Source organism: Oryx dammah, unplaced genomic scaffold (assembly GCF_014754425.2).
Source record: "Oryx dammah isolate SB20612 unplaced genomic scaffold, SCBI_Odam_1.1 HiC_scaffold_26, whole genome shotgun sequence".
Taxonomy (NCBI): Eukaryota; Metazoa; Chordata; class Mammalia; order Artiodactyla; family Bovidae; genus Oryx; species Oryx dammah.
Genome location: NW_024070210.1, coordinates 64,254,473 through 64,277,773, shown reverse-complemented (window position 1 = coordinate 64,277,773; position 23,301 = coordinate 64,254,473). Strand labels below are relative to the sequence as shown.

At 38.4% G+C, this 23,301-nt stretch overlaps 1 protein-coding gene across 2 annotated transcripts in view; it reads right to left on the bottom strand.

Moving 5' to 3' along the window:
* The window catches only part of UBR1 (ubiquitin protein ligase E3 component n-recognin 1), a 153,215-nt gene that overhangs the window by 23,784 nt on the left and 106,130 nt on the right, over positions 1-23,301 (bottom strand). For both annotated transcript variants that reach the window (XM_040226813.1, XM_040226814.1), the window contains 8 exons: positions 23,108-23,204; positions 18,124-18,191; positions 17,003-17,153; positions 11,471-11,558; positions 9,905-10,038; positions 8,129-8,237; positions 4,705-4,761; positions 2,825-2,902 (listed from right to left, as the gene is read on the bottom strand). In XM_040226813.1, the coding sequence (XP_040082747.1) occupies positions 2,825-2,902; positions 4,705-4,761; positions 8,129-8,237; positions 9,905-10,038; positions 11,471-11,558; positions 17,003-17,153; positions 18,124-18,191; positions 23,108-23,204 (782 nt within the window). The remainder of the gene's footprint in view (positions 1-2,824; positions 2,903-4,704; positions 4,762-8,128; positions 8,238-9,904; positions 10,039-11,470; positions 11,559-17,002; positions 17,154-18,123; positions 18,192-23,107; positions 23,205-23,301) is intronic.

Below are 23,301 nucleotides of genomic sequence, written 5' to 3'. Positions count from 1 at the left end.
TCTAGGAATCAGCGAACTAAAATGGACTGGAATGGGTGAATTTAACTCAGATGACCGTTATATCTACTACTGTGGGCAGGAATCCCTTAGAAGAAATGGAGTAGCCATCATGGTCAACAAAAGAGTCCAAAATGCAGTACTTGGATACAATCTCAAAAATGACAGAATGATCTCTGTTTTCAAGGCAAACTATTCAACATCACAGTAATCCAAGTCTATGCTCCAACCAGTAACACTGAAGAAGCTGAAGTTGAACGGTTCTATGAAGACCTACAAGACCTTTTAGAACTAACACTCAAAAAAGATGTCCTTTTCATTATAGGGGACTGGAATGCAAAAGTAGGAAGTCAAGAAACACCTGGAGTAACAGGCGAATTTGGCCTTGGAATACGGAATGAAGCAGGGCAAAGGCTAATAGAGTTTTGCCAAGAGAATGCACTGGTCATAGCAAACACTGTCTTCCAAAAACACAAGAGAAGACTCTACACATGGACATCACCAGATGGTCAACACCAAAATCAGACTGATCATATTCTTTGCAGCCAAAGATGGAGAAGCTCTATACAGTCAGCAAAAACAAGACCGGGAGCTGACTATGGCTCAAATCATGAACTCTTTATTGCCAAATTCAGACTTAAATTGAAGAAAGTGGGGAAAACCACTAGGCCATTCAGGTATGACCTAAATCAAATCCCTTATGATTATACAGTGGAAGTGAGAAATAGATTTAAGGGACTAGATCTGATAGACAGAGTGCTTGATGAACTATGTACGGAGGTTAGTGACACTGTATAAGAGACAGAGATCAAGACCATCCCCATGGAAAGGAAATGCAAAAAAGCAAAATGGCTGTCTGGGGAGGCCTTACAAATAGCTGTGAAAAGAAGAGAGGCAAAAAGCAAAGGAGAAAAGGAAGGATATAAGCATTCCAAAGAATAGCAAGGAGAGATAGGAAAGCCTTCCTCAGCGATCAATGCAAAGAAATAGAGGAAAACAACAGAATGGGAAAGACTAGAGATCTCTTCAAGACAATTAGAGATAACAAGGGAACATTTCATGCAAAGATGGGCTCAATAAAGGACAGAAACGGTAGGGACCTAACAGAAGCAGAAGATATTAAGAAGAGGTGGCAAGAATACACAGATCTGTACAAAAAAGATCTTCATGACCAAGATAATCATGATGGTGTGATCACTCACCTAGAGCCAGACATCCTGGAATGGAAAATCAAGTGGGCCTTAGAAAGCATCACTACGAACAAAACTAGTGGAGGTGATGGAATTCCAGTTCAGCTATTTCAAATCCTGAAAGATGATGTTGTGAAAGTGCTGCACTCAATATGTCAGCAAATTTGGAAACTCAGCTGTGGCCACAGGACTGGAAAAGGTCAGTTTTCATCCCAATCCCAAAGAAAGGCAATGCTAAAGAATGCTCAAACTACTGCACAATTGCATTCATCTCACATGATAGTAAAGGAATGCTCAAAATTCTCCAAGCAAGGCTTCAACAAGACATGAACCGTGAACTTGCAGATGTTCAAGCTGGTTTTAGAAAAGGCAGAGGAACCAGAGATCAAATTGCCAACATCCGCTGGATCATGGAAAAAGGAAGAAAGTTCCAGAAAAACATCTACTTCTGCTTTATTGACTATACCAAAGCCTTTGACTGTGTGGATCACAATAAACTGTGGAAAATTCTGAAAGAGATGGGAATACCATCTCTTGAGAAACCTATATGCAGGTCAGGAAGCAACAGTTAGAACTGGACATGGAACAACAGACTGGTTCCAAATAGGAAAAGGAGTACGTCAAGGCTGTATATTGTCACCCTGCTTATTTAACTTCTATGCAGAGTACATCATGAGAAATGCTGGGCTGGAAGAAGCACAAGCTGGAATCAAGATTGCCAGGAGAAATATCAATAACCTCAGATATGCAGATGACACCACTCTTATGGCAGAAAGTGAAGAGGAACTCAAAAGCCTCTTGATAAAAGTGAAAGAGGAGAGTGAAAAAGTTGGCTTAAAACCCAACATTCAGAAAATGAAGATCATGGCATCCGGTCCCATCACTTCATGGCAAATAGATGGGGAAACAGTGGACACAATGGTAGACTACATTTTTGGGCTCCAAAATCACTGCTGATGGTGACTGCAGCCATGAAATTAAAAGATGCTTGCTCCTTGGAAGGAAAGTTATGACCAACCTAGACAGCATATTCAAAAGCAGAGACATTACTTTGCCAACCAAGGTCCGTCTAGTCAAGGCTATGGTTTTTCCAGTGGTCATGTATGGATGTGAGAGTTGGACTGTGAAGAAAGCTGAGCGCCGAAGAATTGATGCTTTTGAACTGTGGTGTTGGAGAAGACTCTCAAGAGTCCCTTGGACTGCAGGAGATCCAACCAGTCCATTCTAAAGGAGATCAGTCCTGGGTGTTCTTTGAAAGGACTGATGCTAAAGCTGAAACTCCAATACTCACCTCATGCGACGAGTTGACTCATTGGAAAAGACTCTGACGGTGGGAGGGATTGAGGGCAGGAGGAGAAGGGGACGACAGAGGATGAGATGGCTGGATGGCATCACTGACTCGATGGACGTGAGTCTGAGTGAACTCCGGGAGTTGGTGATGGACAGGGAGGCCTGGTGTGCTGCAACTGATGCGATCGCAAAGAGTAGGACATAACTGAGCGACTGAACTGAACTGAACTGAAATGCCAATGGATTATACAAAATTGTATGTTATGTGACTTCTTTATCAATTAAAATTTGCTAGTGGTGGTATTTACCAAATGCAAGCTCAAGGAAAAAAAAAAATTTCTTCTTACCTGAAATGAGAAGCTTGATTTAGGAGGCAGCTATAGTCATCAGGAAGCTCTATCAAACTATTTCTTTTTCTAGGGTACCTAGAAATATAATTTAAATGGCAGTGAAGAAATAAGCCTAGGTCAAAAACAGACCAAGTAATAGAAGGATGAATGTTTTAAAAATAATGAGAGAAAAATTCCCTGGTGGTCCTGCTTTCACTGCAGGAGGCACAGGTTCCATCCCTGGTTAGGGCGCTAAGATCCTGCCACATGGCACAGCTAAAAACAAAACAAAAAACTTAGGGATTCATTTTTGCATTCTGTAGTAATTTCCACTGTTGACTAGATTTATCCAAACTTTTCAGTCTTGAATTCCAGATCTTTCATCAGCAGGCTTCCTTTCCAAATCCAACTCCTACAATTTCCTAAGACTAAATTGTTCTATTATTTCTATACTGTCTAGGAAGTAATATAAAGTAGCAGTTAAGAACACAATCTTTGAAATCAAACAGGCCCAGTTACAAATCCTAGATTCTGACACTCGACAAGCCACTGAACCTAATCCTGTATTTGCTGGTCTGTAAACTGAGAATAAATATATTATGCTCCCTCACTCATAAGGTAGACTATCAATTTAGTAACACATTTTGTTAGGGGGTGTGGTGAGGAGAGAAACATTAAATACTCATGCTGACTGAAAAAATGGTAAATATGAATAACAATATCAAGGAACCTCAAAGGGCTGTTGAGAACTCAATTAGATATTGAAGCATAACATAATATACTTAGTACCTAATACATGTTTATAAGTATTATTTTTCATTCTCACCATACTAATATAATAAAAGCCTTGCATGTATGCCCGGGGAAAGGTCATTTGAATAATAGGAAATTATTATTTCATATAAAGGTCATCTGAAATAATACAAATATGAAATTCTCTCCTTAAACCCCAATCAGTTCAAATTCTGTAATTCCTTCTGTGTGCAGCAAAAATTATCTCCTCTAAAGCTAAACTTATATCATTAATATTTACTCTTTAACTTTCTATTAGCATTAACAGTATATTCCATATATTATTATACTTTATCTTATCTCTTGAATTTATGAATATAACTAGACTATAAACTACCTATGACCAAAACCTGTATGTGTTATATATCTTTTAACTCTCCAGGAGTAATGTTAATTTAGTACCATGCTGGGAAAACAGCAGATGTCTAACAGACACATAATGACTTTTGTGAGACTAATAGTTCTAAAATATGTACTCATCTTTTAAACCCTTCTTGGTGATGTGAATACTGCTGCCTCTGAGCACAGGAGGTGGAGCTATAATCTCTAAATCACTAAAATTGGGTTATACATATGAGAGGATATGTTAGCATAGATTTCAGGGAGAGGGTAATATTTAAATTGGTCCTTGAGGAAGAGATGGATTTTGATTAAGCCAAAACTTAAAGGAGATAGGGGAGCTGAAGAAAACTTTTGTTGAGTAGTCTCCAAGCATATAGAAAGGAGGAGATGGGGAAGAGGGAATAGTTTTACTTTTATATTTTCATTCTCAAAAGGAAAAAAAAAAGTGATTTACATGAGTACTGTCACTACCCTCTCATTTTAATAAGTAGTAGCTGCAAGAAACCATCTCTTCCTTTACCCTTTAACAGGTATGCATTAGCTTAAGAAATAGGAGTTGGTGGTGCCAAACAATTTAAGAGGGAAAGGACAGTCACTCCAAGAAAAAAATCAATTGTAGGAAGAATCGAATTTTCAGCAAGACATAACAGAAATGTAAGAAATAGTATGCTGAGTGAGAATGAAAACAGACTAGAAAGCATACTCATCAGCTAACTACTTCTGGAAACACAACTTGTAGGGATGGACTGAGAAGTAAAACCAACCTGACTACAGTGCTTTTTTGCTTCAAACAGTTTAGTAAGGCAGGGTCTGTACACCACCTGTATGGGAAGCAGAGAGAAAAGCAAATGGGTCATCACAACCTTAGTGCAATATTCATCGAGCCTCCCTCACTAAACCTCTTGGCCCCTTCTTTCCATGTGCTGTCTGCTAGACTTCTTTTACTTTACATCTTGCCTCTTCTTTCTTCTCCTTTTCTTTTCTCCCCTTTTGTAATGTCTTCCTATTTATCCTCCCCCAAATCTTCTATTAATTTCTTTTTTAAAAAGGGTTCATCTATTACTAGAAAAACATAATACCAGAAATTGGAAATAAAGGTGACAGAAAGGCTGAGAAGCCAACCAGGAGACAAAAAAGCAAGGCAACAAGAAGATCAGCCAATAACAGGAAGCTACTACCCTTGCCAGGCTGGAGGAACAAAACAGTATTTTTGGAATGGTATTGTTGGAGCTAAGGGTCAGTGGTGTATCAGATGAACCAGGACCAAAACCACCTGCACTGGCTATGCACTATAGTATCCACCTGTACGAGCTATCTTATAATAGGAGGTCCTGGTAAGGAATGCAGAACTAACAAGCTACCACTAAACAGAATTCAGGAAAATCAAAAGGAGATGCCAGTCCATACATCCCACCAACCTCCTAGAATCCTTCTTGCTGGAATCCATCTTGGCTGAGCAATGTAGGTGTCACCAGGAAGGACCCTGAGTCACAGTGATAGGCCAGAGACACCCCGTAAACTAACTCAATTACCATAAAACCTGAGACATGGCAGAGCAGTTCTCCTGAGTTCTCTTATCATGTTGCTCTCCACCTGGGCACCCCGTCCCAATAAAGTCTCTTGCTTTGGCAGCAAGTGTGTCTCCTCGGACAATTAACTTCTGAGTATTAGACAAGAGCCTACTCTTGGGCCCTGGATGGGGTCCCCCTTTCCTGCAGCAGGTGGATGCTGGAACTACAGTAGACTTGTCTGGTGGGAACTAGAGCCAGAGAAGAGCTATAGCCACTGTCAAGGATGCCCCAAAAGGCAAAGAGAGGGGACCTAAACACAGGTTTCTCCGTTTCTCCTGGCTTCCAATATCCTGCCAGTGCCTCCCATGGGCTGAAGCCAACTGACAAAGGAGACTGGGAAATACGGCCTAGAGAGGTCAGTTCATCTTTCAGAGCAGATGATGAGGAAAGGCTTTGAGGCAAGCAGAGCCAGGAATGGTACAGACTTTGCATTCCAAACTTTGAATTTTTAACATTAAACTAGAATGGCAAGCTAAAACTCCAACAATATAAAAATAAAATTAGTATAACCTACTGTGATTGTACTCAACACAAAGCATGGTACTGATTTTTTTGGATCCATCTGATTCATTTTTATCACACTGGAAATCAGAATACCTCATGAGAAATGAGGAAACACAGAAAAGCACCCAAAAGAAGAGATGAGAACACACAGAAAGGTGGCCAGAGATGGGCAGACATTCACACAAATCCTGACTTGAGCATCAGGGAACAAGACACTGATTAAAGAAAAAGGAGAAAAGAAAAGGGGAGAAAACTGAAAAAAACTAAAGGAAATCATGAGTGCGATACTGTGACTGATAATGTTAATGAGAAGCCACAAATGGAATTACTTGGGCTAAACCTATGTCTATCAAACCAAGACTGAACACAAGTATGAGGGCTGGTAGCTAGGAGAACTCACCGCGTTTGGAGAGTTTCCAGGTTGGTGAACACGTGTCAATTCGGGGACAGTGGTGTGCTCAGAGCGTGTGGAAGTTCTGCTCCCTTTTCCCCATACCTTGCCCTGTGTATCTCTTCTATCTGGCTGGCCCTGAGTTATATCCTTTTATAAAAAACTGATGCCCTAGTAGGGAAAACGTTTCTCTGAGTTCTCTGAGCTGCTCTACAAATTAATCAGGCTATATAACCTTTTGGCCAGCACAGGAGACAGCCTGGATTTGTGACAGCCTGGTTCTTTCTGAAGTATGTGATGTCATGTTTTCAGGACTGAGCGCTCAGCCTGTGGGATCTGACACTATCTCCAGGTAGATACTGAGCTGAATTGTAGGACACCCAGCTAATGCAGAATTACTTGTTGGATCTGTGGGAAAAACACCCTCCCCAAGTGTCAGAAATGGATGTCAGGATCTTTAATGGGGGAAATAGAGTAACACAATGAGAACTGACTATTAAAACCATGGTATATGTCAATTATATCTCAAAAAAAAAAAAAAAAAGATGGAAAATGGTGGTAGCAAAGATAGGGTTAGGAAACTAGAGATTTGAAGGGTAGAGAGTAAGCAAGCAGAAGGGTCAATTAAGTATGGGGGTAGAAAGAAATCTTTAATAAAAGAAAAGCACACTTCCCCATGGGAAATTTAAATGGATACATTTTTGAGTTACCAAATGACTTTTAAAAAAATTAATTAATTTTTTTTATTGAAGGATAATTGCTTTACAGAATTTTGTTGTTTTCTGTCAAACCTCAACATGAACCAGCCATAGGTATACATATATCCCCTCCCTTTTGAGCCTCCCTCCCATCTCCCTCCCCAACCCACCCCTCTAGGTTGATAGAGTCCCTGTTTCAGTTTCCTGAGACATACAGCAAATTCCCGCTGGCTATCTATTTTACATATGGTAATAAAAGTTTCCACATTACTCTTTCCATACATCTCACCCTCTCCTCCCCTCTCCCCAGGTCCATAAGTCTATTCTCTATGTCTCTATTTCTCCACTGCTGCCCTGTATGTAAATAGATTCTTCAGTACTATTTTTCTAGATTCTGTATATATGTGTTAGAATACAGTATTTATCTTTCTCTTTCCGACTTACTTCACTCTGTATAATACGTTCTAGGTTCATCCACCTCATTAGAACTGACTCAAAGGTGTTTCTTTTTATGGCTGAGTAATATTACACTGTGACTTTTATTTCCTCCTCAGTCACCTTTCTAAGATATGTGCTACCATATGAGATATGCTGCTATTGTTGCCCTACTCTGGGTTCTTCTGATGCTTAACTGTGACTGTATGGCTGCTGACAACATGACTTATCCTCACTTCATCACCACCTCCACCCCATTAAAACTGGGATGAGACAGCAGCTGTGGGGAACTTAAGCATAATGATTGGGAGTCGTGGTGGAACAAGTAGAAATCCTGGTGGCCCATTAGTGAAGTTACTCAGTCATGTCTGACTCTTTGTGACCCCATGGACTATAGCCTACCAGACTCCTTTGTCCATGAGATTTTCCAGGCAAGGGTACTGAAGTGGGTGTGTGAATTAGGAACCTGGTGTATTTTTGCCACCACCTTCAATCAACGGTAATCAATCTAAAAGCTTAGCAAGTATTTTAAATTTAAAATTTCCAAAATGTATAATAATCCAATAATGATATTTTATCCCCACAGTACCTCTGGAGGAGGGGCCTCACAGTATCCCAATATTTCTGGAAAAGCAGGAACAAATTTGTGGGTAAAGATAAATAGCTACAGAGTGCATTGTACTCTCCTTCTGCAGCATCTACAAGAAAACAAAAATATATTTAATAAGTACATTATTCTTACCTGGTCATCCTGTGTCTAGAGTTTCTTCATTGTTTATACTCATTTCTATACTCTGCCTATACAGAGCATACTTTGTACTCTGTAAAACTGTGGGTGACAAATAGGACACAGTGATCCTTTTAAATCTGATTTGAGTCATTGTCCTGATCAGACTTCTCCAATGTCAAACCACCCCCAAAATACAAAATACAAAAGTGCTTATCGTGGCAAAAGGCCCTACCTGATCTGACTTCATCTCTTACCTGCCTCCCCCTGTTCATTAGGCTTCAGTCACTCATCTCTACTATTCTTTGATGACATCAAGCAAACGCTTTGCATTTACTGTTCCTTCTGCTTATAATACTCTTCCTTCAACTCTCTATCCAGTTCAACACCATGTCCTTTTCTGATCTCTCTGCTCAGTCTCCTCACAAAGAAGTCTTCCATGACTCTGCCCAGCATTCTCTATTCTCATGACCTGCTGTATTTTTCTTTGTAGCCCTTACCACCATTTGAGATTATACTATATGTATTTATCTGTTGGCTTATATTTCATCTCCTCTCAACAAAAGAAAGGACTTTATCTTATCCATTACCATATGACAGCATCAACAAGATAACAAATAATTTTTTAAAGAATGAAAACACAGATCTGTGCTGACAACCACTTGGAAAGAAAGCAGTATCCTATATGCACAGAATCAGAATAAACAAACCTACATCTAATGAGCCCTACTGAACAGAGTTCAAGATAAAGAACCCTGTTAAGGTTGACCTGAGAAAAGAACAAAAGAAAGCACCTCGGAGGAAATTTGATGACTCTTCCAAAATCATACAAACCTTCTGATTTTTACCCAAACAAAGCCACAGGAAACCTTCTCTACCTTGATGTAGATTTAAGGCAAGTAAAGAAGAAAGGAAATTATTCTGTTACTCAAATACCCAGGGCCTCAGTTAACACAACAGGCCTTTCCCAGCAGCATTTTATTTCATAATAGTCACAGTCAAGGAGAAGGCAATGGCACCCCACTCCAGTACTCTTGCCTGGAAAATCCCATGGATGGAGGAGCCTGGTGGGCTGCAGTCCATGGGGTTGCTAAGAGTTGGACATGACTGAGCGACTTCACTTTCACTTTTCACTTTCATGCATTGGAGAAGGAAATGGCAACCCACTCCAGTATTCTTGCCTAGAGAATCCCAGGGATGGGGGAGCCTGGTGGGCTGCCGTCTATGAGGTCGCACAGAGTCGGACACGACTGAAGCGACTTAGCAGCAGCAGTTACAGTCAAATGTTCAAACTTCAAGAAAAACAGTATATTATAAAGCCAAACAGTTCTCTTTCTTTAAAGCCAATCAATCTTTGTAATTTCTTATCTGTCCTATACTGCATGAAGGCATTTTATAAGCTCAAATACAAAAGTTGTACATAGACAGGAGCCATGAATAGGTTTTGTAGATTATGAGGCTAATCTGGTTTCTGAGCTCACCTTTTACCCACACCAGGGCACGGGCACACATGTTTGGAATGAACACTGATGAAAGCGTGAGGAATAAAGAAGTGGTTTTGCCTGCTCTCACCCTTGAGGTTGAAGGTAACAAAAAAGTCTCTTATTTACTACTCTCTGATTTCATTTTCCTACTTACTGGTAAACAGTTCTTCAGGTGGAGTTACTCCAAGTAAATAGTGGAAAAACAATGCAGCACAGCGAAGATACGGGATGATGCCATTCTTCAAGGAGACCCATAAATACCAGCCAGGAATACCACACCCAATGCAGCTGAGAGGCACCAATTCCAGAACAGAACAGAATACAAATCAGATGAACACCCAGATTGTAAATACTTACCCTTTCAAAAACACATCTCAGCATTAAATAATTTTTTATGCATTAATGTTTAAACATTAAAACAAAAATATTTAACTAGCTATAGCTTCAGTTTTTAAATATCCTAATAGTTTCTTAAAGCAAACCACAAATGTTACGTATTTTATGAGGTAGATTCTTAAGGCAAAGAACAACTTTTTTCTTTTTTCCTAACCCTTGTAATGAAATGTGGTGCAAATGCATTTGTCAGTAACTAAGCAGAGCAGCTAAATTAGCTTAAAAAATTTAATACTTTCCTGACTTCTGTATTAAAACTGGTGATTTTCAGGGCAGTGAAACTAATAATCTATATGATACTTTAATCTTATAACACAAAGCAAACCTTAATGTAGACTATGGACTATATAGTTAATAACAATGTATCAATTCTGCTTCATCACCTTAACAAATGTACCACACAAATGAAAGATGTAATGGAGAAACTGGTGGTGGGAGGGAGGAAATGGAAACTCTTGGTTACTTTGTATTCTCTAAACCTAAAACAGCTCTAAAAAATAAAGTCTATTAACATAACAATAAATACACATATGCTGCTGCTGCTGCTAAGTCGCTTTAGTCGTGTCTGACTCTGTGCGACCCCACAGACAGCAGCCCACCAGGCTCCCCCATCCCTGGGATTCTCCAGGCAATAACACTGGAGTGGGTTGCCATTTCCTTCTCCAATGCATGAAAGTGAAAAGTGAAAGTGAAGTCGCTCAGTCGTGTCTGACTCCCAGCGACCCAAGCGACTGCAGCCTACCAGGCTCCTGCATCCATGGGATTTTCCAGGCAAGAGTACTGGAGTGAGGTGCCATCACCTTCTCCAAAATACACATATATTCAGTACTTAAACTGAAAAAAAGTTGACTGATGAAGACGAAAACAAAGAGGGAAACTTGGCAGTAGATGACGCTCAGCAGAGCACTCTATTGCACTTTTGGTTTTAACCTCTGTGTTGTCAATATATTTCACATATTACTCACAACACCCGTAAAAAAAACTTCTCAGTAGTTAAGTGTATTAACTGTATGAACTGCTTTAAAAGGACAACTTATTTTCAACTTTTTACATTTATTTAAAGTTTAACTGCTGCATCTTGTTAAAATTCTATCATTTTTTGCCTATATTCCTGTAACAGTTTATAAGAATAAAGATGTGTCAAAACTTGTTTTCAGTCTCAGAAACAAATGAATGGGTACTTTTTATTTGTTATTCCAAAAACCTTTAACTGATTTTTAAAAACTGGAATTAAAATGGTTCAAGAGATACTGTCAAACAACTGAACAAAGATGTGGAATTATAAAAACAATACTGAAATAGACTGGACTAATGGGCTGTTACTCACCCACTTGTATACTGAGAAATTTCTGCCAAGAAAGAAGATGCAGAACGAGCCTCTTCGCTCTCTTCCTGTATCTGTGCAAGGGGGAGGCCTGAAAAAGAAATTCTGAAAGATAAATCTATGAATTTACTATTCAATTTATTAGTGAAATCCCAATTTCAGAATTCCCTGGGGGTCCAGTGGTTAAAACTCCATCTACCCATGCAGGGGACACGGGTTCAATCCCTGGTGCAGAAGATCCCACATGCTGTGGGGCAACTAGGCCCGTTCACCACAACTACCGAAGCCCAAGCACCTAGAGGTCATGCTCCACAATAAGAGAAGTCACCGCAATGAGAAGCCTATGCACCACAACTAGAGAGTAGCCCTCCACTCGCTGCAATTAGAGAAAGTTTGTGTGCAGCAATGAAGACCTAGCACAGTCCAAAATAAATAAAAATAAATAAATAAGGAGTTCAGTATTTGTATATGATTTTTCGATTTGAGGTAAATTTTATAAAGCAATAAAATACATAAATATTAAATGCACCATTTGATGAAGTTTGACAAATGCACACACCCATGTAACAATATCTTTTAAAATTAATAAACTATTTTTTTAAAGCAGTTTTAGGTTCACAGCAAAACTGAGTTGAAAGCACAGATTTCCCATTTACCTACTGTTCCCAAACACCTACATTCTCCCCCACTATTAGCACCACTGGCACATTTGTTACAGCCTACAGTGACACATCATTATCACTCAAAGTCCCTAGCTTACATTAGAGATAACTCTTGCTATTGTACATTCTATGGTGGTGGTTTAGTCTCTAAGTCGTGTCCGACTCTTGCGACCCCCATGGATTGTAACCCTCCAGGCTCCTGTGTCCAAGGGACTCTCCAGGCAATACTGGAGTGGATTGCCATTTCCATTTCCAGAGGATTTTTCCCACCCAGGAATTGAACTCCGGTCTCCTGCATTGCAGGCAGATTCTTTAACGACTGAGCTATGAGGGAATCCCTGTTCATTCTATGGGTCTTGACAAATGTATAATAAGTTGTACCCACTATTATTATATCCAGGAGAATAGTTTCATTACCCTGAAAGCCTTCTGCACACTGCCTATTCACCTTTCTCTCGCCTAACCCTTGCCAATCCCCACTGGTCATTTTACTATCTCATAGTTTTGGATTTTCCATAATGTCATATAGTTGGAATCATACAATATGTAGCCTTTTCAAATATGCTTCTTTCACTTAGTTGTATACACTTAAGATTCCTTAAGTTGTATACACTTAAGATTCCAGCCACAGGACTGGAAAGGTCAGGTTTCATTCCAATCCCAAAGAAAGGCAATGCCAAAGAATGCTCAAACTACCGCACAACTGCATTCATCTTACACGCTAGTAAAGTAATGCTGAAAATTCTCCAAGCCAGGCTTCAGCAGTACGTGAACTGTGAACTTCCAGATGTTCAAGCTGGTTTTAGAAAAGGCAGAGGAACCAGAGATCAAATTGCCAACATCCGCTGGATCATGGAAAAAGGAAGAGAGTTCCAGAAAAACATCTATTTCTGCTTTATTGACTATGCCAAAGCCTTTGACTGTGTGGATCACAATAAACTGTGGAAAATTCTGAAAGAGATGGGAATACCAGACCACCTGACCTGCCTCTTGAGAAACCTGTATGCAGGTCAGGAAGCAACAGTTAGAACTGGACATGGAATAACAGACTGGTTCCAAATAGGAAAAGGAGTATGCCAAGGCTGTATATTGTCACCCTGCTTATTTAAGTTCTATGCAGAGTACATCATGAGAAATGCTGGGTTGGAAGAAGCACAAGCTGGAATCAAGATTGCCGTGAGAAATATCAATAACCTCAGATATGCAGATGACACCACCCTTATGGCAGAAAGTGAAGAGGAACTCAAAAGCCTCTTGATGAAAGTGAAAGTGGAGAGTAAAAAAGTTGGCTTAAAGCTCAACATTCAGAAAACAAAGATCATGGCATCTGGTCCCATCACTTCATGGGAAATATATCGGGAAACAGTGGAAACAGTGTCAGACTTTATTTTGGGGGGCTCCAAAATCACTGCAGATGGTGACTGCAGCCATGAAATTAAAAGACGCTTACTCCTTGGAAGGAAAGTTATGACCAACCTAGATAGCATATTCAAAAGCAGAGACATTACTTTGCCAACCAAGGTCCGTCTAGTCAAGGCTATGGTTTTTCCAGTGGTCATGTATGGATGTGAGAGTTGGACTGTGAAGAAAGCTGAGCGCTGAAGAATTGATGCTTTTGAACTGTGGTGTTGGAGAAGACTCTTGAGAGTCCCTTGGACTGCTAGGAGTTCCAACCAGTCCATCCTAAAGGAGATCAGTCCTGGGTGTTCATTGGAAGGACTGATGCTAAAGCTGAAACTCCAATACTTTGGCCACCTCATGCAAAGAGTTGACTCACTGGAAAAGACCCTAATGCTAGGAAGGATTAGGGGCAGGAGGAGAAGGGGACGACAGAAGATGAGATGGCTGGATGGCATCACCAACTCGATGGACATGAGTCTGAGTGAACTCCGCGAGTTGGTGATGGACAGGGAGGCCTGGCGTGCTGCGATTCATGGGGTCGGGAAGAGTTGGCCACAACTGAGCGACTGAACTGAACTGAACTGCAGATTCCTCCATGTCCTTTCATTGCTTAATAGCTCATTTCTTTTTACGACTGAAGAATATTCCATTGTTTGGATGTACCACAGTTTATTTATCCATTCACAATGACATATTGGTTGCTTCCAAGTTTTGGCAATTATGAATAAAGCTGCTATACACACCTGTGTGCAGGTTTAGTGTGGACATAAGTTTTCAGTTCATTTGGGTAGTTATCAAGGAGTGTGACTGCTGGACTGCATGGTAGGAGTATGACAGTTTTGTAAGAAACTGCCAAATGGTATCTCAAAGTGGCATTGATTTTATTTCTGCCACCAAAGAATGAGGGTTCCTGTTGTTCCACATCCTTGCCAATATGCAAACGCTGTCAGTGTTTTGGATTTTTCCCATTCTAATGAATGTATACTGGTATCTTGCTGTTATTAATTTGTAATTCTCTAATGACACCTGTAACTGAACTGAATGACACCTGATACTGAACATCTTTTCATATGCTTATTTGCCATCGGGATATCTTCATTGGCAAGGTGTCTGCTCAGGTCTTTTGTCCATTTTCAATGAGGCTGTTTGTTTTCTTACCATTGAAACTTAGTCCTTCGTATATTCTGGATAACAGTTCTTTATCACATGCATCTTTTGCAAATATGTTTAACCAGTTTGTGGCTTATCTTCTAATTCTCTTGATAATAATCTTTTGCAAAGCAAAAGTTCTGAATTGTAAGAAGTCCAGCTTGTCAATTATTTCTTTTATGGATTGTACCTTTAATGTTGTACCTAAAAAGTCATTGTATCCTCAAAATCACCTAGATTTTCTCCTGTGTTATCTCCTAAGAGTTTTATAGTTTTGTATTTTACATGTAGGTCTAAAATCCATTTTTAGTTAATTTTTGGGAAATGTGTAAGATCTGTGTCTGTGTCTTACGTGTAGGTATTTGGTTGTTCTAGCACCATTTGTTGAAAAGACTGTCTTTCTCCATTTGTCTTCACTCCTTTGTCAAAGATCAGTTGATTATATTTATGTAGGTATATTTTGGGCTCTGTTTTGTTCCACTGATTCATTTATCTGTTCTTTCAGTGATACTACATTGTCTTCATTCCTACAGCTTTCTATCAAATCTTAAAGTCAGGTAGTATCAGTCCTCTGTCTTTGTTCTTCTCCTTCCATACTGACTTGGCTATTCTGAGTCTTCTGCCTCGCCAAATAAACTTACAATTAGTTTGCTGATAATCAAAGAACAACTGGCAGGGATTCTGACTGGGAGATTATTTGGTTTATATTTAGTTTTTCCGAATTTACTTTTGTGTGTCTTCCTTCTCATACTGAAAATTCAGTTCCCAATGGCATTAACACAATCACTTACTTGATTTAAAAATTACCTAAGATAATTTCAAAATAATAATATTAGTATCACTGATACCACTAATTGAGTTCAAATTAAGATTTTTTTTTTAGTTCCTCCATTATCAGAATATATCCTATTAAGAAAGTACAGTTGAAATACTGTTTTTTAAAGTCACTAAGCAATTATTTTCTCATTCATTTGTTGTTTTCAACTGTCAAAAAATTATTTTTGCCATTCAGATTTGTTTTTGTTAAGTATAATTAGAGTTCTAAGATCAACTTCATTAAAAAAACATTCACAAGAGTCTTTGCATAAATTCTTGTACTCTTTACTTTGTACCAGAGGTAACTGTTTTTTGTTCTCCATTTATACTTCTGTCATTTCATTTATTTAAAAAGAACAAATATGAATATATGTAAGCATATATATGCATAAATACACATAAAATATCTTACACAAAGGTATTATACTATAACTTCTGCTCTGTACCCTACTTTTTTTCACTTAATATTCTAGAGCTCACTTCTTCAGTAGATCTTATTCATTCCATTTTATAGCTGCACATCATTCTAATATATAGGTATACCATAGGTTATTCAACCAATCACCCAGTTTTTTGTTATTCCCAGTAATGCTACAATGAATAATCTCATGCTTATATTCTTTCATATTTTTGCCAGTAGAGCTTTGGGGTAGATTCTTAAAGTGGGACTGGTGGGTCAAAAGGTAGATGTGTATTTAATTTTGCTAGATACTGTTCTAAGATCACTTTAATTATCTGTCCTCTAAATTATTTGAACTTTCAGTAGCCATTATTGACCACTGATACTCAAAACCCAATTTTGCTTTCTATTAAGAGCAGAATCTAAAAGGACAACTATACCACAATTCCTTGATGTTGTATTACCCATGTATCTTCAAACAAAGATATATATGTTTTTTCATCCAAAAAATATTCATTGAGTTCTTATTGGGTGTAACAAAAGTTGTTAAACATTTGAAGTTCATGAAGGAAGATTCTGAAATTTGAATGTTCCCTATTCAAGAAGCTTACAGTAGGGATGCAGGAGCAAGGAGAAGCAGGGAAAGGAGTGGAACAGCAGTAAGATATAACTATAAAATAAGACACCAAGTGATAAATGCTATAAAATGAACCAAGTACTATCATTCCAGCTGGAGGAATCGACAATGTTTTATAGACAGGCTTATCAGAAGGCTCAGAGTATTTAGGCAGGGACAAACATTGGAGAGACTAATCTCCAACCTTGACCTTGAGGAATCAAAATTAAAAAAAAAGAGAGCGGGAAAAGCAGATCCAAATGGCTTGCCTGTGTACCTAGAGAGTACCTGCAAGGGAGAGAATCAAGTGGTTTAGCTAATTACTCCTGTCACAGCTCTACCTTTCCCTTTAAACAGCATCCGTAAAGAAACAAATGAACAATCACTCAATAAGAGACATAACACAGAATGGTTAACCACAGGCATAATTAATTTTCCCAGCAAATCACGGGCAAATGTTATTTACAATTAAGAACTGATGGGAGCTTTACCTGTGTCTATGGTAAGAAGTATCTGAAGCATGTGTGCCATGGTGATCAAATGGAAGAGATAAAGGTGGTTATAGGAAGAGCTAACTGGTGAAGGCTGCAGATCAACAGCATCATCCCAGTACAAGGACGGGAATGCTAACACAGTACCCACCTATGAGAGAAAATCGACATCAACATGGGTAGCAAAAGGACCAACACAAATTAATCTCATAACTAAATGTAAAGAATACAAGATCCTGCACCATGTGTGTTTTTATAACCATGATATTTCTCCTAATTATTCAACAGGATATTTTAGAATATAATATACCATAAACAGAGGATAAAAGCCATCATCAAACAGATTTATCCCTTTGCTGGGTCTACTTATTCTAGTTCTAGGTAATGGTCTCAACCCTGTGGTTTTAGGGGATTCAACATTACAATCATTTGGGGAGCTCTTAAAATAACATTGATACATAGGCCCCACCCTAGGCCAACCAAATCATAATATCAGGGGTAAGGTCCAGTTACCAGCATTCAAGATTCCCATGAGAAATTTCAAAAGACAGGGGTGACAACCACAGGGTAGAGGATACTGGCTAACCTTGCATCCACAAAGTCTATGATCCTAACCTTACCATGGCTCTCTAGAAAACTTGTCTTGAAGGAATGAAATCGTCACAGAGATGGAAAAACTGTACAAGAAATTCACAAAACAGTTGTCACTAACCATAGGTGTTTTGGGGAACACCTAGATGCGCCCATGGCCTGGTCCATATCACGAATAATTAACAATTTTAAGACAGCTCACACCATTATTCACTGCTTATAATGTAAACAAGTTGAGAAAAAGGGGAAGGGGGAAAACATATTATTAGAAAAAGTCTGCCTGTATAGACACTAACTAAATATAATCAACTAGACTACAATCTATTACAATGTAAAGGGTAAATTGGTTTCATTTTTAAAGTGATTTTGATGCTCTCAATCAAATCTGTATCTATTTGTAAAGGGAATGGAAAAAAGAGACTAAACTTTCAATGTCAGTACTTATAATCTTGAACAAAGAGCATAAATTTGAATGAGGAAAACACTTATAAACTTGAGTGACTTAAAAAGAAAATTTACTGAACACTTACCAAAACATGAAATAGATCTATGGATAGAAGGCAAGGTGTAGCTTCTGATTGCAGGTTAGGAAGAACAACTAAAAAACAAACAAACAAAAAACCTTAATGTAATTCAGCCAGTAATACAGCAATGCAGTTAAGTGTAATACAACATACTAGCATCTAAAACAAAAATTTAACAGGGTTATAATACAGAAACTGATAAACTGGTCCATCACACCTTTAAGATACGGGAACCATAACTAAAGATACATAAACTGAGAAAAGGCTCTAAAAAGCTCTGGATGCAATTTAATGGCTGAAAGATAAAATACAGGAGGAAAGGGTAAATAAGCTAGGATGACTGAAATAAGAAATTGTTCGATAAGTATTACACTTGCTGAATGACAAAGAATTACTTTTAAACAATATTCTCTACCACTTCCTACCTCCAACTACACATTTCTAAATGTTCTGTGATACACGAAATACATGAACAAGTTTGGGGTTGGGGAGCAGGGAGAGCATGCAAATCGGTGTAAGTGAAGAGGATGGAGACAATCCTCCTGAACAAAACTAGACAACTGATGAGTGAAAGGAAATGCAGATAGCTCAAAAACTTTGCATTTCTGATTTTGATCAGTCTCTAAATTCAGAAGTCAGGCAAAGAGTGACAAGGAAGTGAAATAAAGAATTCAAAACAATAAGTGTTTATATATACATAACCACAAGAATTATATTTAAATAAAGCTATCATTTGGATAAAATGACTATCTGTCACAGGCAAAGTATTTGACTTCTCTAAGCCTCCAGTGTATACAGTGTTGGAAGGTTTGTTAACCTGTGCATTCAAAGTACTTAACCTGAGTGCTGCATACAGTAACCACTATAAACACTATTAATACTGGCTTTATAAAATAAAGTGAATACAGGGCTCTGCTATTAACTAGCTATGTATTCTTTTTCAGTACGTTAGTTAACATGTTCATGACACAACCAACACTACCTACCTTATTTTCTTCTCAGTGTTAAAGTATTTTGCTTCCAGGACATTTTAATAACTCCTAATTCCTTGCCCTGGTTTTATTAACTTTTCAGTCAGTAGAATACTCTGTTATTAAATTTTGCTTACAGGCAGTTGTGAAACTTTTTTGTTCCCAGATGCTAAATATATCTATTTTAAAAATCCTCTGAAATCAAGTTCATTTTGGGCATGCATATTTTCCTCCATTGGTAAAATCTTTCATTTATGCTAAATTAAATATCTCAGGGAAACTTAAGTGATATAGTTTACTGGTTTTATGACCTTGGTCAAGTCACAGAAGTTCTCTGTGCCTCAGCTTCTTCATCTCTAAATTGGGGAAATGATAATTTCGTTGAAGAATGGTGGTTGGAAGACATGATTATATAAAAAGATGCTTGTACAATGTTCAGGCATCATTATACAATGCCTGGCACATACATGGCAATGAACATTGTATGTTCTATTATTACTGGAGAATCAACATGTTAAAACTATATTCATTATCTTTCACATAAAACAGTCTCTATTATGGACTTCCCTATTTCTTTCCATAGTCTAGTTATTCCTTTTAATTCAAAACCTTGTTTCTATCCATCCCAATTGCCTCCCTAATTTATGCTACTATGTGTGTGTGTGTGTGTTAAGTTGCTTCAGTTGTGCCTGACTCTTTGCGACACTTTGGACTGTAGCCTGCCAGTTTCCTCTGTCCCTGGGATTCTCAAGGGAAGAATACTGGAGTGGGTTGCCATGCCCTCCTCCAGTATGCTACTATATACAGATACATATGTTACTTCTAATTTTTCCTTTTTCCAACCAAGTCTATACAATATCTAGCCTTAGAATAATATTGTTAAAAATGTTTCAAAAATTCCTAATAACCTAAAGTTCAAACTTCTCACTGGGGCATTTAAGACCTTCTATTTTTATCAAAACAACTTCATGCTTCTCTATCTACAGGTGCCACTATTCCTATCAAACCTGTCTATTTGAACATACCACAAGCTTTCCTACATCCTCAATCTCTGTTAAAATTGTGCTCCCGGCTTGGAATGCTATTTCTGTTTCTCTCAATGTATCTTTATATACCCTGTTCGAGCAAAAAAACAGCAGAGCCACCAGAGTGGTCTCTTTCTGTCTCAATTCATAAAGCACATATTTTTACAATACATCTAGCATTTGTCTATTTTATAGTGTGAGTTTTCACAGAGGTTCTGCTTCTTTAATTCAATCATGAGTATTACAATGGCAGGGACCATATCTTGTACTTCTACACAGAGATTACAGCTCTAACACCTTGCAAATAAAGATGTTCTCACTAATAAATTTTCACATGACAAACTTTTACATAAAGGCACAAAGATATATTACACAGCAAAAGAACATCAAGTTTATTAGTTACTGTCAATTAGACATTATGCAATATTATTTCAGTTTCTGCCATCTGTGATGATGTTAGTCTCCTTGCTTGGTATTTATTTTGAGGTGTTTTAAACATTGAGATGGTTAGATAGCATTCCCCAACTCAACAGACATGAATTTGAGCATCCTCTGGGAGATAGTGAAGGCATGTGGAAACCTGGCATGTTGCAGTCCATGGGGTTGCAAATTGTTGGACATGATTTAGTGACTGAACAACAATCAACAAATATTACAAATCCCATAATCTGTGATGAATGTAAAAGCAAGAAGACTATTTGGAAGTGTTGGTAAAACAAGGTTTCCAAATTATAACTGAAATGAAAAGAGATAACAAAAATTTTTAAAAAGCAAAACCAAAATACTACTATACAAATAGGATAAACTGTTAACAACAGGAAAAGGTCCTAAGAACTAGAAGCATGTGTAATATGTGCAAAATTCTGGGCCTGTGCAACTGATCAGTAAGAAAAAAAAGTAAATGAAAAAAGGGAAAAGAAATTAAGTGTGTAGTTAGGGAACAGCATTAATGTTAGATTACTACTAGCATGAGGTTAATTCCGGAGATAGCTGGAAATTAACTTGAAAATATAAAAGGTTAGCACAGTGGAAGTTCTAATGAAACTTAGGTGACAGCTTTGAATGGAGCCATGGAACCCCCATGTCATTAGAATGACTGAAAGCTGCCCAGGAAAAGTTCCCTAAGAAGTCTGTGAGACTCAACAAGGAGGAAGGTGACCTCTTTCAACAGACTTTCAGGGTAAAATAGTTGGTCAATTTGGGGAAACAAAGCCTGTTTTCTAGCTAGAAAAAAACTAGGCATTCTTTTAAACCTTGTAGAAACATACTGAGGAACTGTAAGCTTAAACCTCTTTACCTGTGACATATTTAATTTATGAACAAAAGACATAAAGAGGGTTTTTAAAGCTTGACCTATTTTAAATGCAAAGGAGCTGCTGTGGTGCAAATACCTAAATGGAAATGCAGATAATTAAAATGAAAGTCAAATCATTCTACTATGCATAACCTCTAATTTTTCTTTTTATTTCCACAGTGAGACCAGTACATAAGCTTAGCTAATTTCTAGCTTATCAGAATCTAAAAAGAAAAAAAAAAACCCAACTCAGCTGTTATAGCCTGTCTCTCAAAGAAAAAGGCATGCATGGACCCACAGTCTAGGATTACCATAATTAACACTTCTATCATTTTTACATGAGTTTGATACACACCAGAAAAATGGCATTTTAAAATGATCTATCCACATTACTGCTCCCTTTTCTAGTCAGACTGAGATCAGTTCAGTTCAGTCGCTCAGTCGCTCAGTCGTGTCCGACTCTTTGCGACCCCATGAATCGCAGCACACCAGGACACCCTGTCCATCACCAACTCCCGGAGTTCACTCAGATTAATGTCCATTGAGTCGGTGATGCCATCCAGCCATCTCATCCTCTGTCGTCCCTTTCTCTTCTTGCCCCCAATCCCTCCCAGCATCAGAGTCTTTTCCAATGAGTCAACTCTTCGCATCAGGTGGCTGAAGTGCTGGAATTTCAGCTTTAGCATCAGTCCTTCCAATGAACACCCAGGACTGATCTCCTTTAGGATGGACTGGTTGGATCTCCTTGCAGTCTAAGGGACCCTCAAGAGTCTTCTCCAATACCACAGTTCAAAAGCATCAATTCTTCGGCGCTCAGCTTTCTTCACAGTCCAACTCTCACGTCCATACATGACCACTGGAAAAACCATGGCCTTGACTAGATGGACCTTTGTTGGCAAAGTAATGTCTCTGCTTTTTAATATGCTGTCTAGGTTGGTCATAACTTTCCTTCCAAGGAGTAAGCGTCTTTTAATTTCATGGCTGCAGTCACCATCTGCAGTGATTTTGGAGCCCCCCCAAATAAAGTCTGACACTGTTTCCACTGTTTCCCCATCTATTTCCCATGAAGTGATGGGACCGGATGCCATGATCTTCATTTTCTGAATGTTGAGCTTTAAGCCAACTTTTTCACTCTCCTCTTTCACTTTCATCAAGAGGCTTTTTAGTTTCTCTTCACTTTCTGCCATAAGGGTGGTGTCATCTGCATATTGGAGGATATTGATATTTCTCCTGGAAATCTTGATTCCAGCTTGTGTTTCTTCCAGTCCAGCGTTTCTCATGATGTACTCTGCATAGAAGTTAAATAAGCAGGGTGACAATATACAGCCTTGACGTACTCCTTTTCCTATTTGGAACCAGTCTGTTGTTCCATGTCCAGTTCTAACTGTTGCTTCCTGACCTGCATACAGGTTTCTCAAGAGACTAGTAATTAATACTAAGGATATTAGTGATTGTGGATGTTGGTGTGAAAAGCCCTTGGCTGGGTATAAGGGATACAAGTTGACAACATTTGGAAAACACTTGGTTTTAAAAATAAGATTGTAAGTATTAGAGGGCAACCATGTATTTTGTTTTTTTCTTTTGTAAGGTTGTAGTAATGAGTGTCTGACATTAGTGTAGTGTGTTGTTGTTTCCTAATACACTGCCAGAAATGCAATGGGAAAAGACATGCAAATAACATAATTCAGAAAAGACTCTACCTGATAGAAGACGAATCAGATGTTTCTGTATCAGGACCTGAGAACAGGTAATCCTTTGTGCAATGGCAAACTGCATTAATGCTTTCAGACCATTATGCTAGATTGTAAGAGAAGGGAAGATAAAAAGATAAGTGAAGATGAAAGACCTAAGACATTCACTGTATAAACCAATCCTACTCTGTAAGAACTAGTGT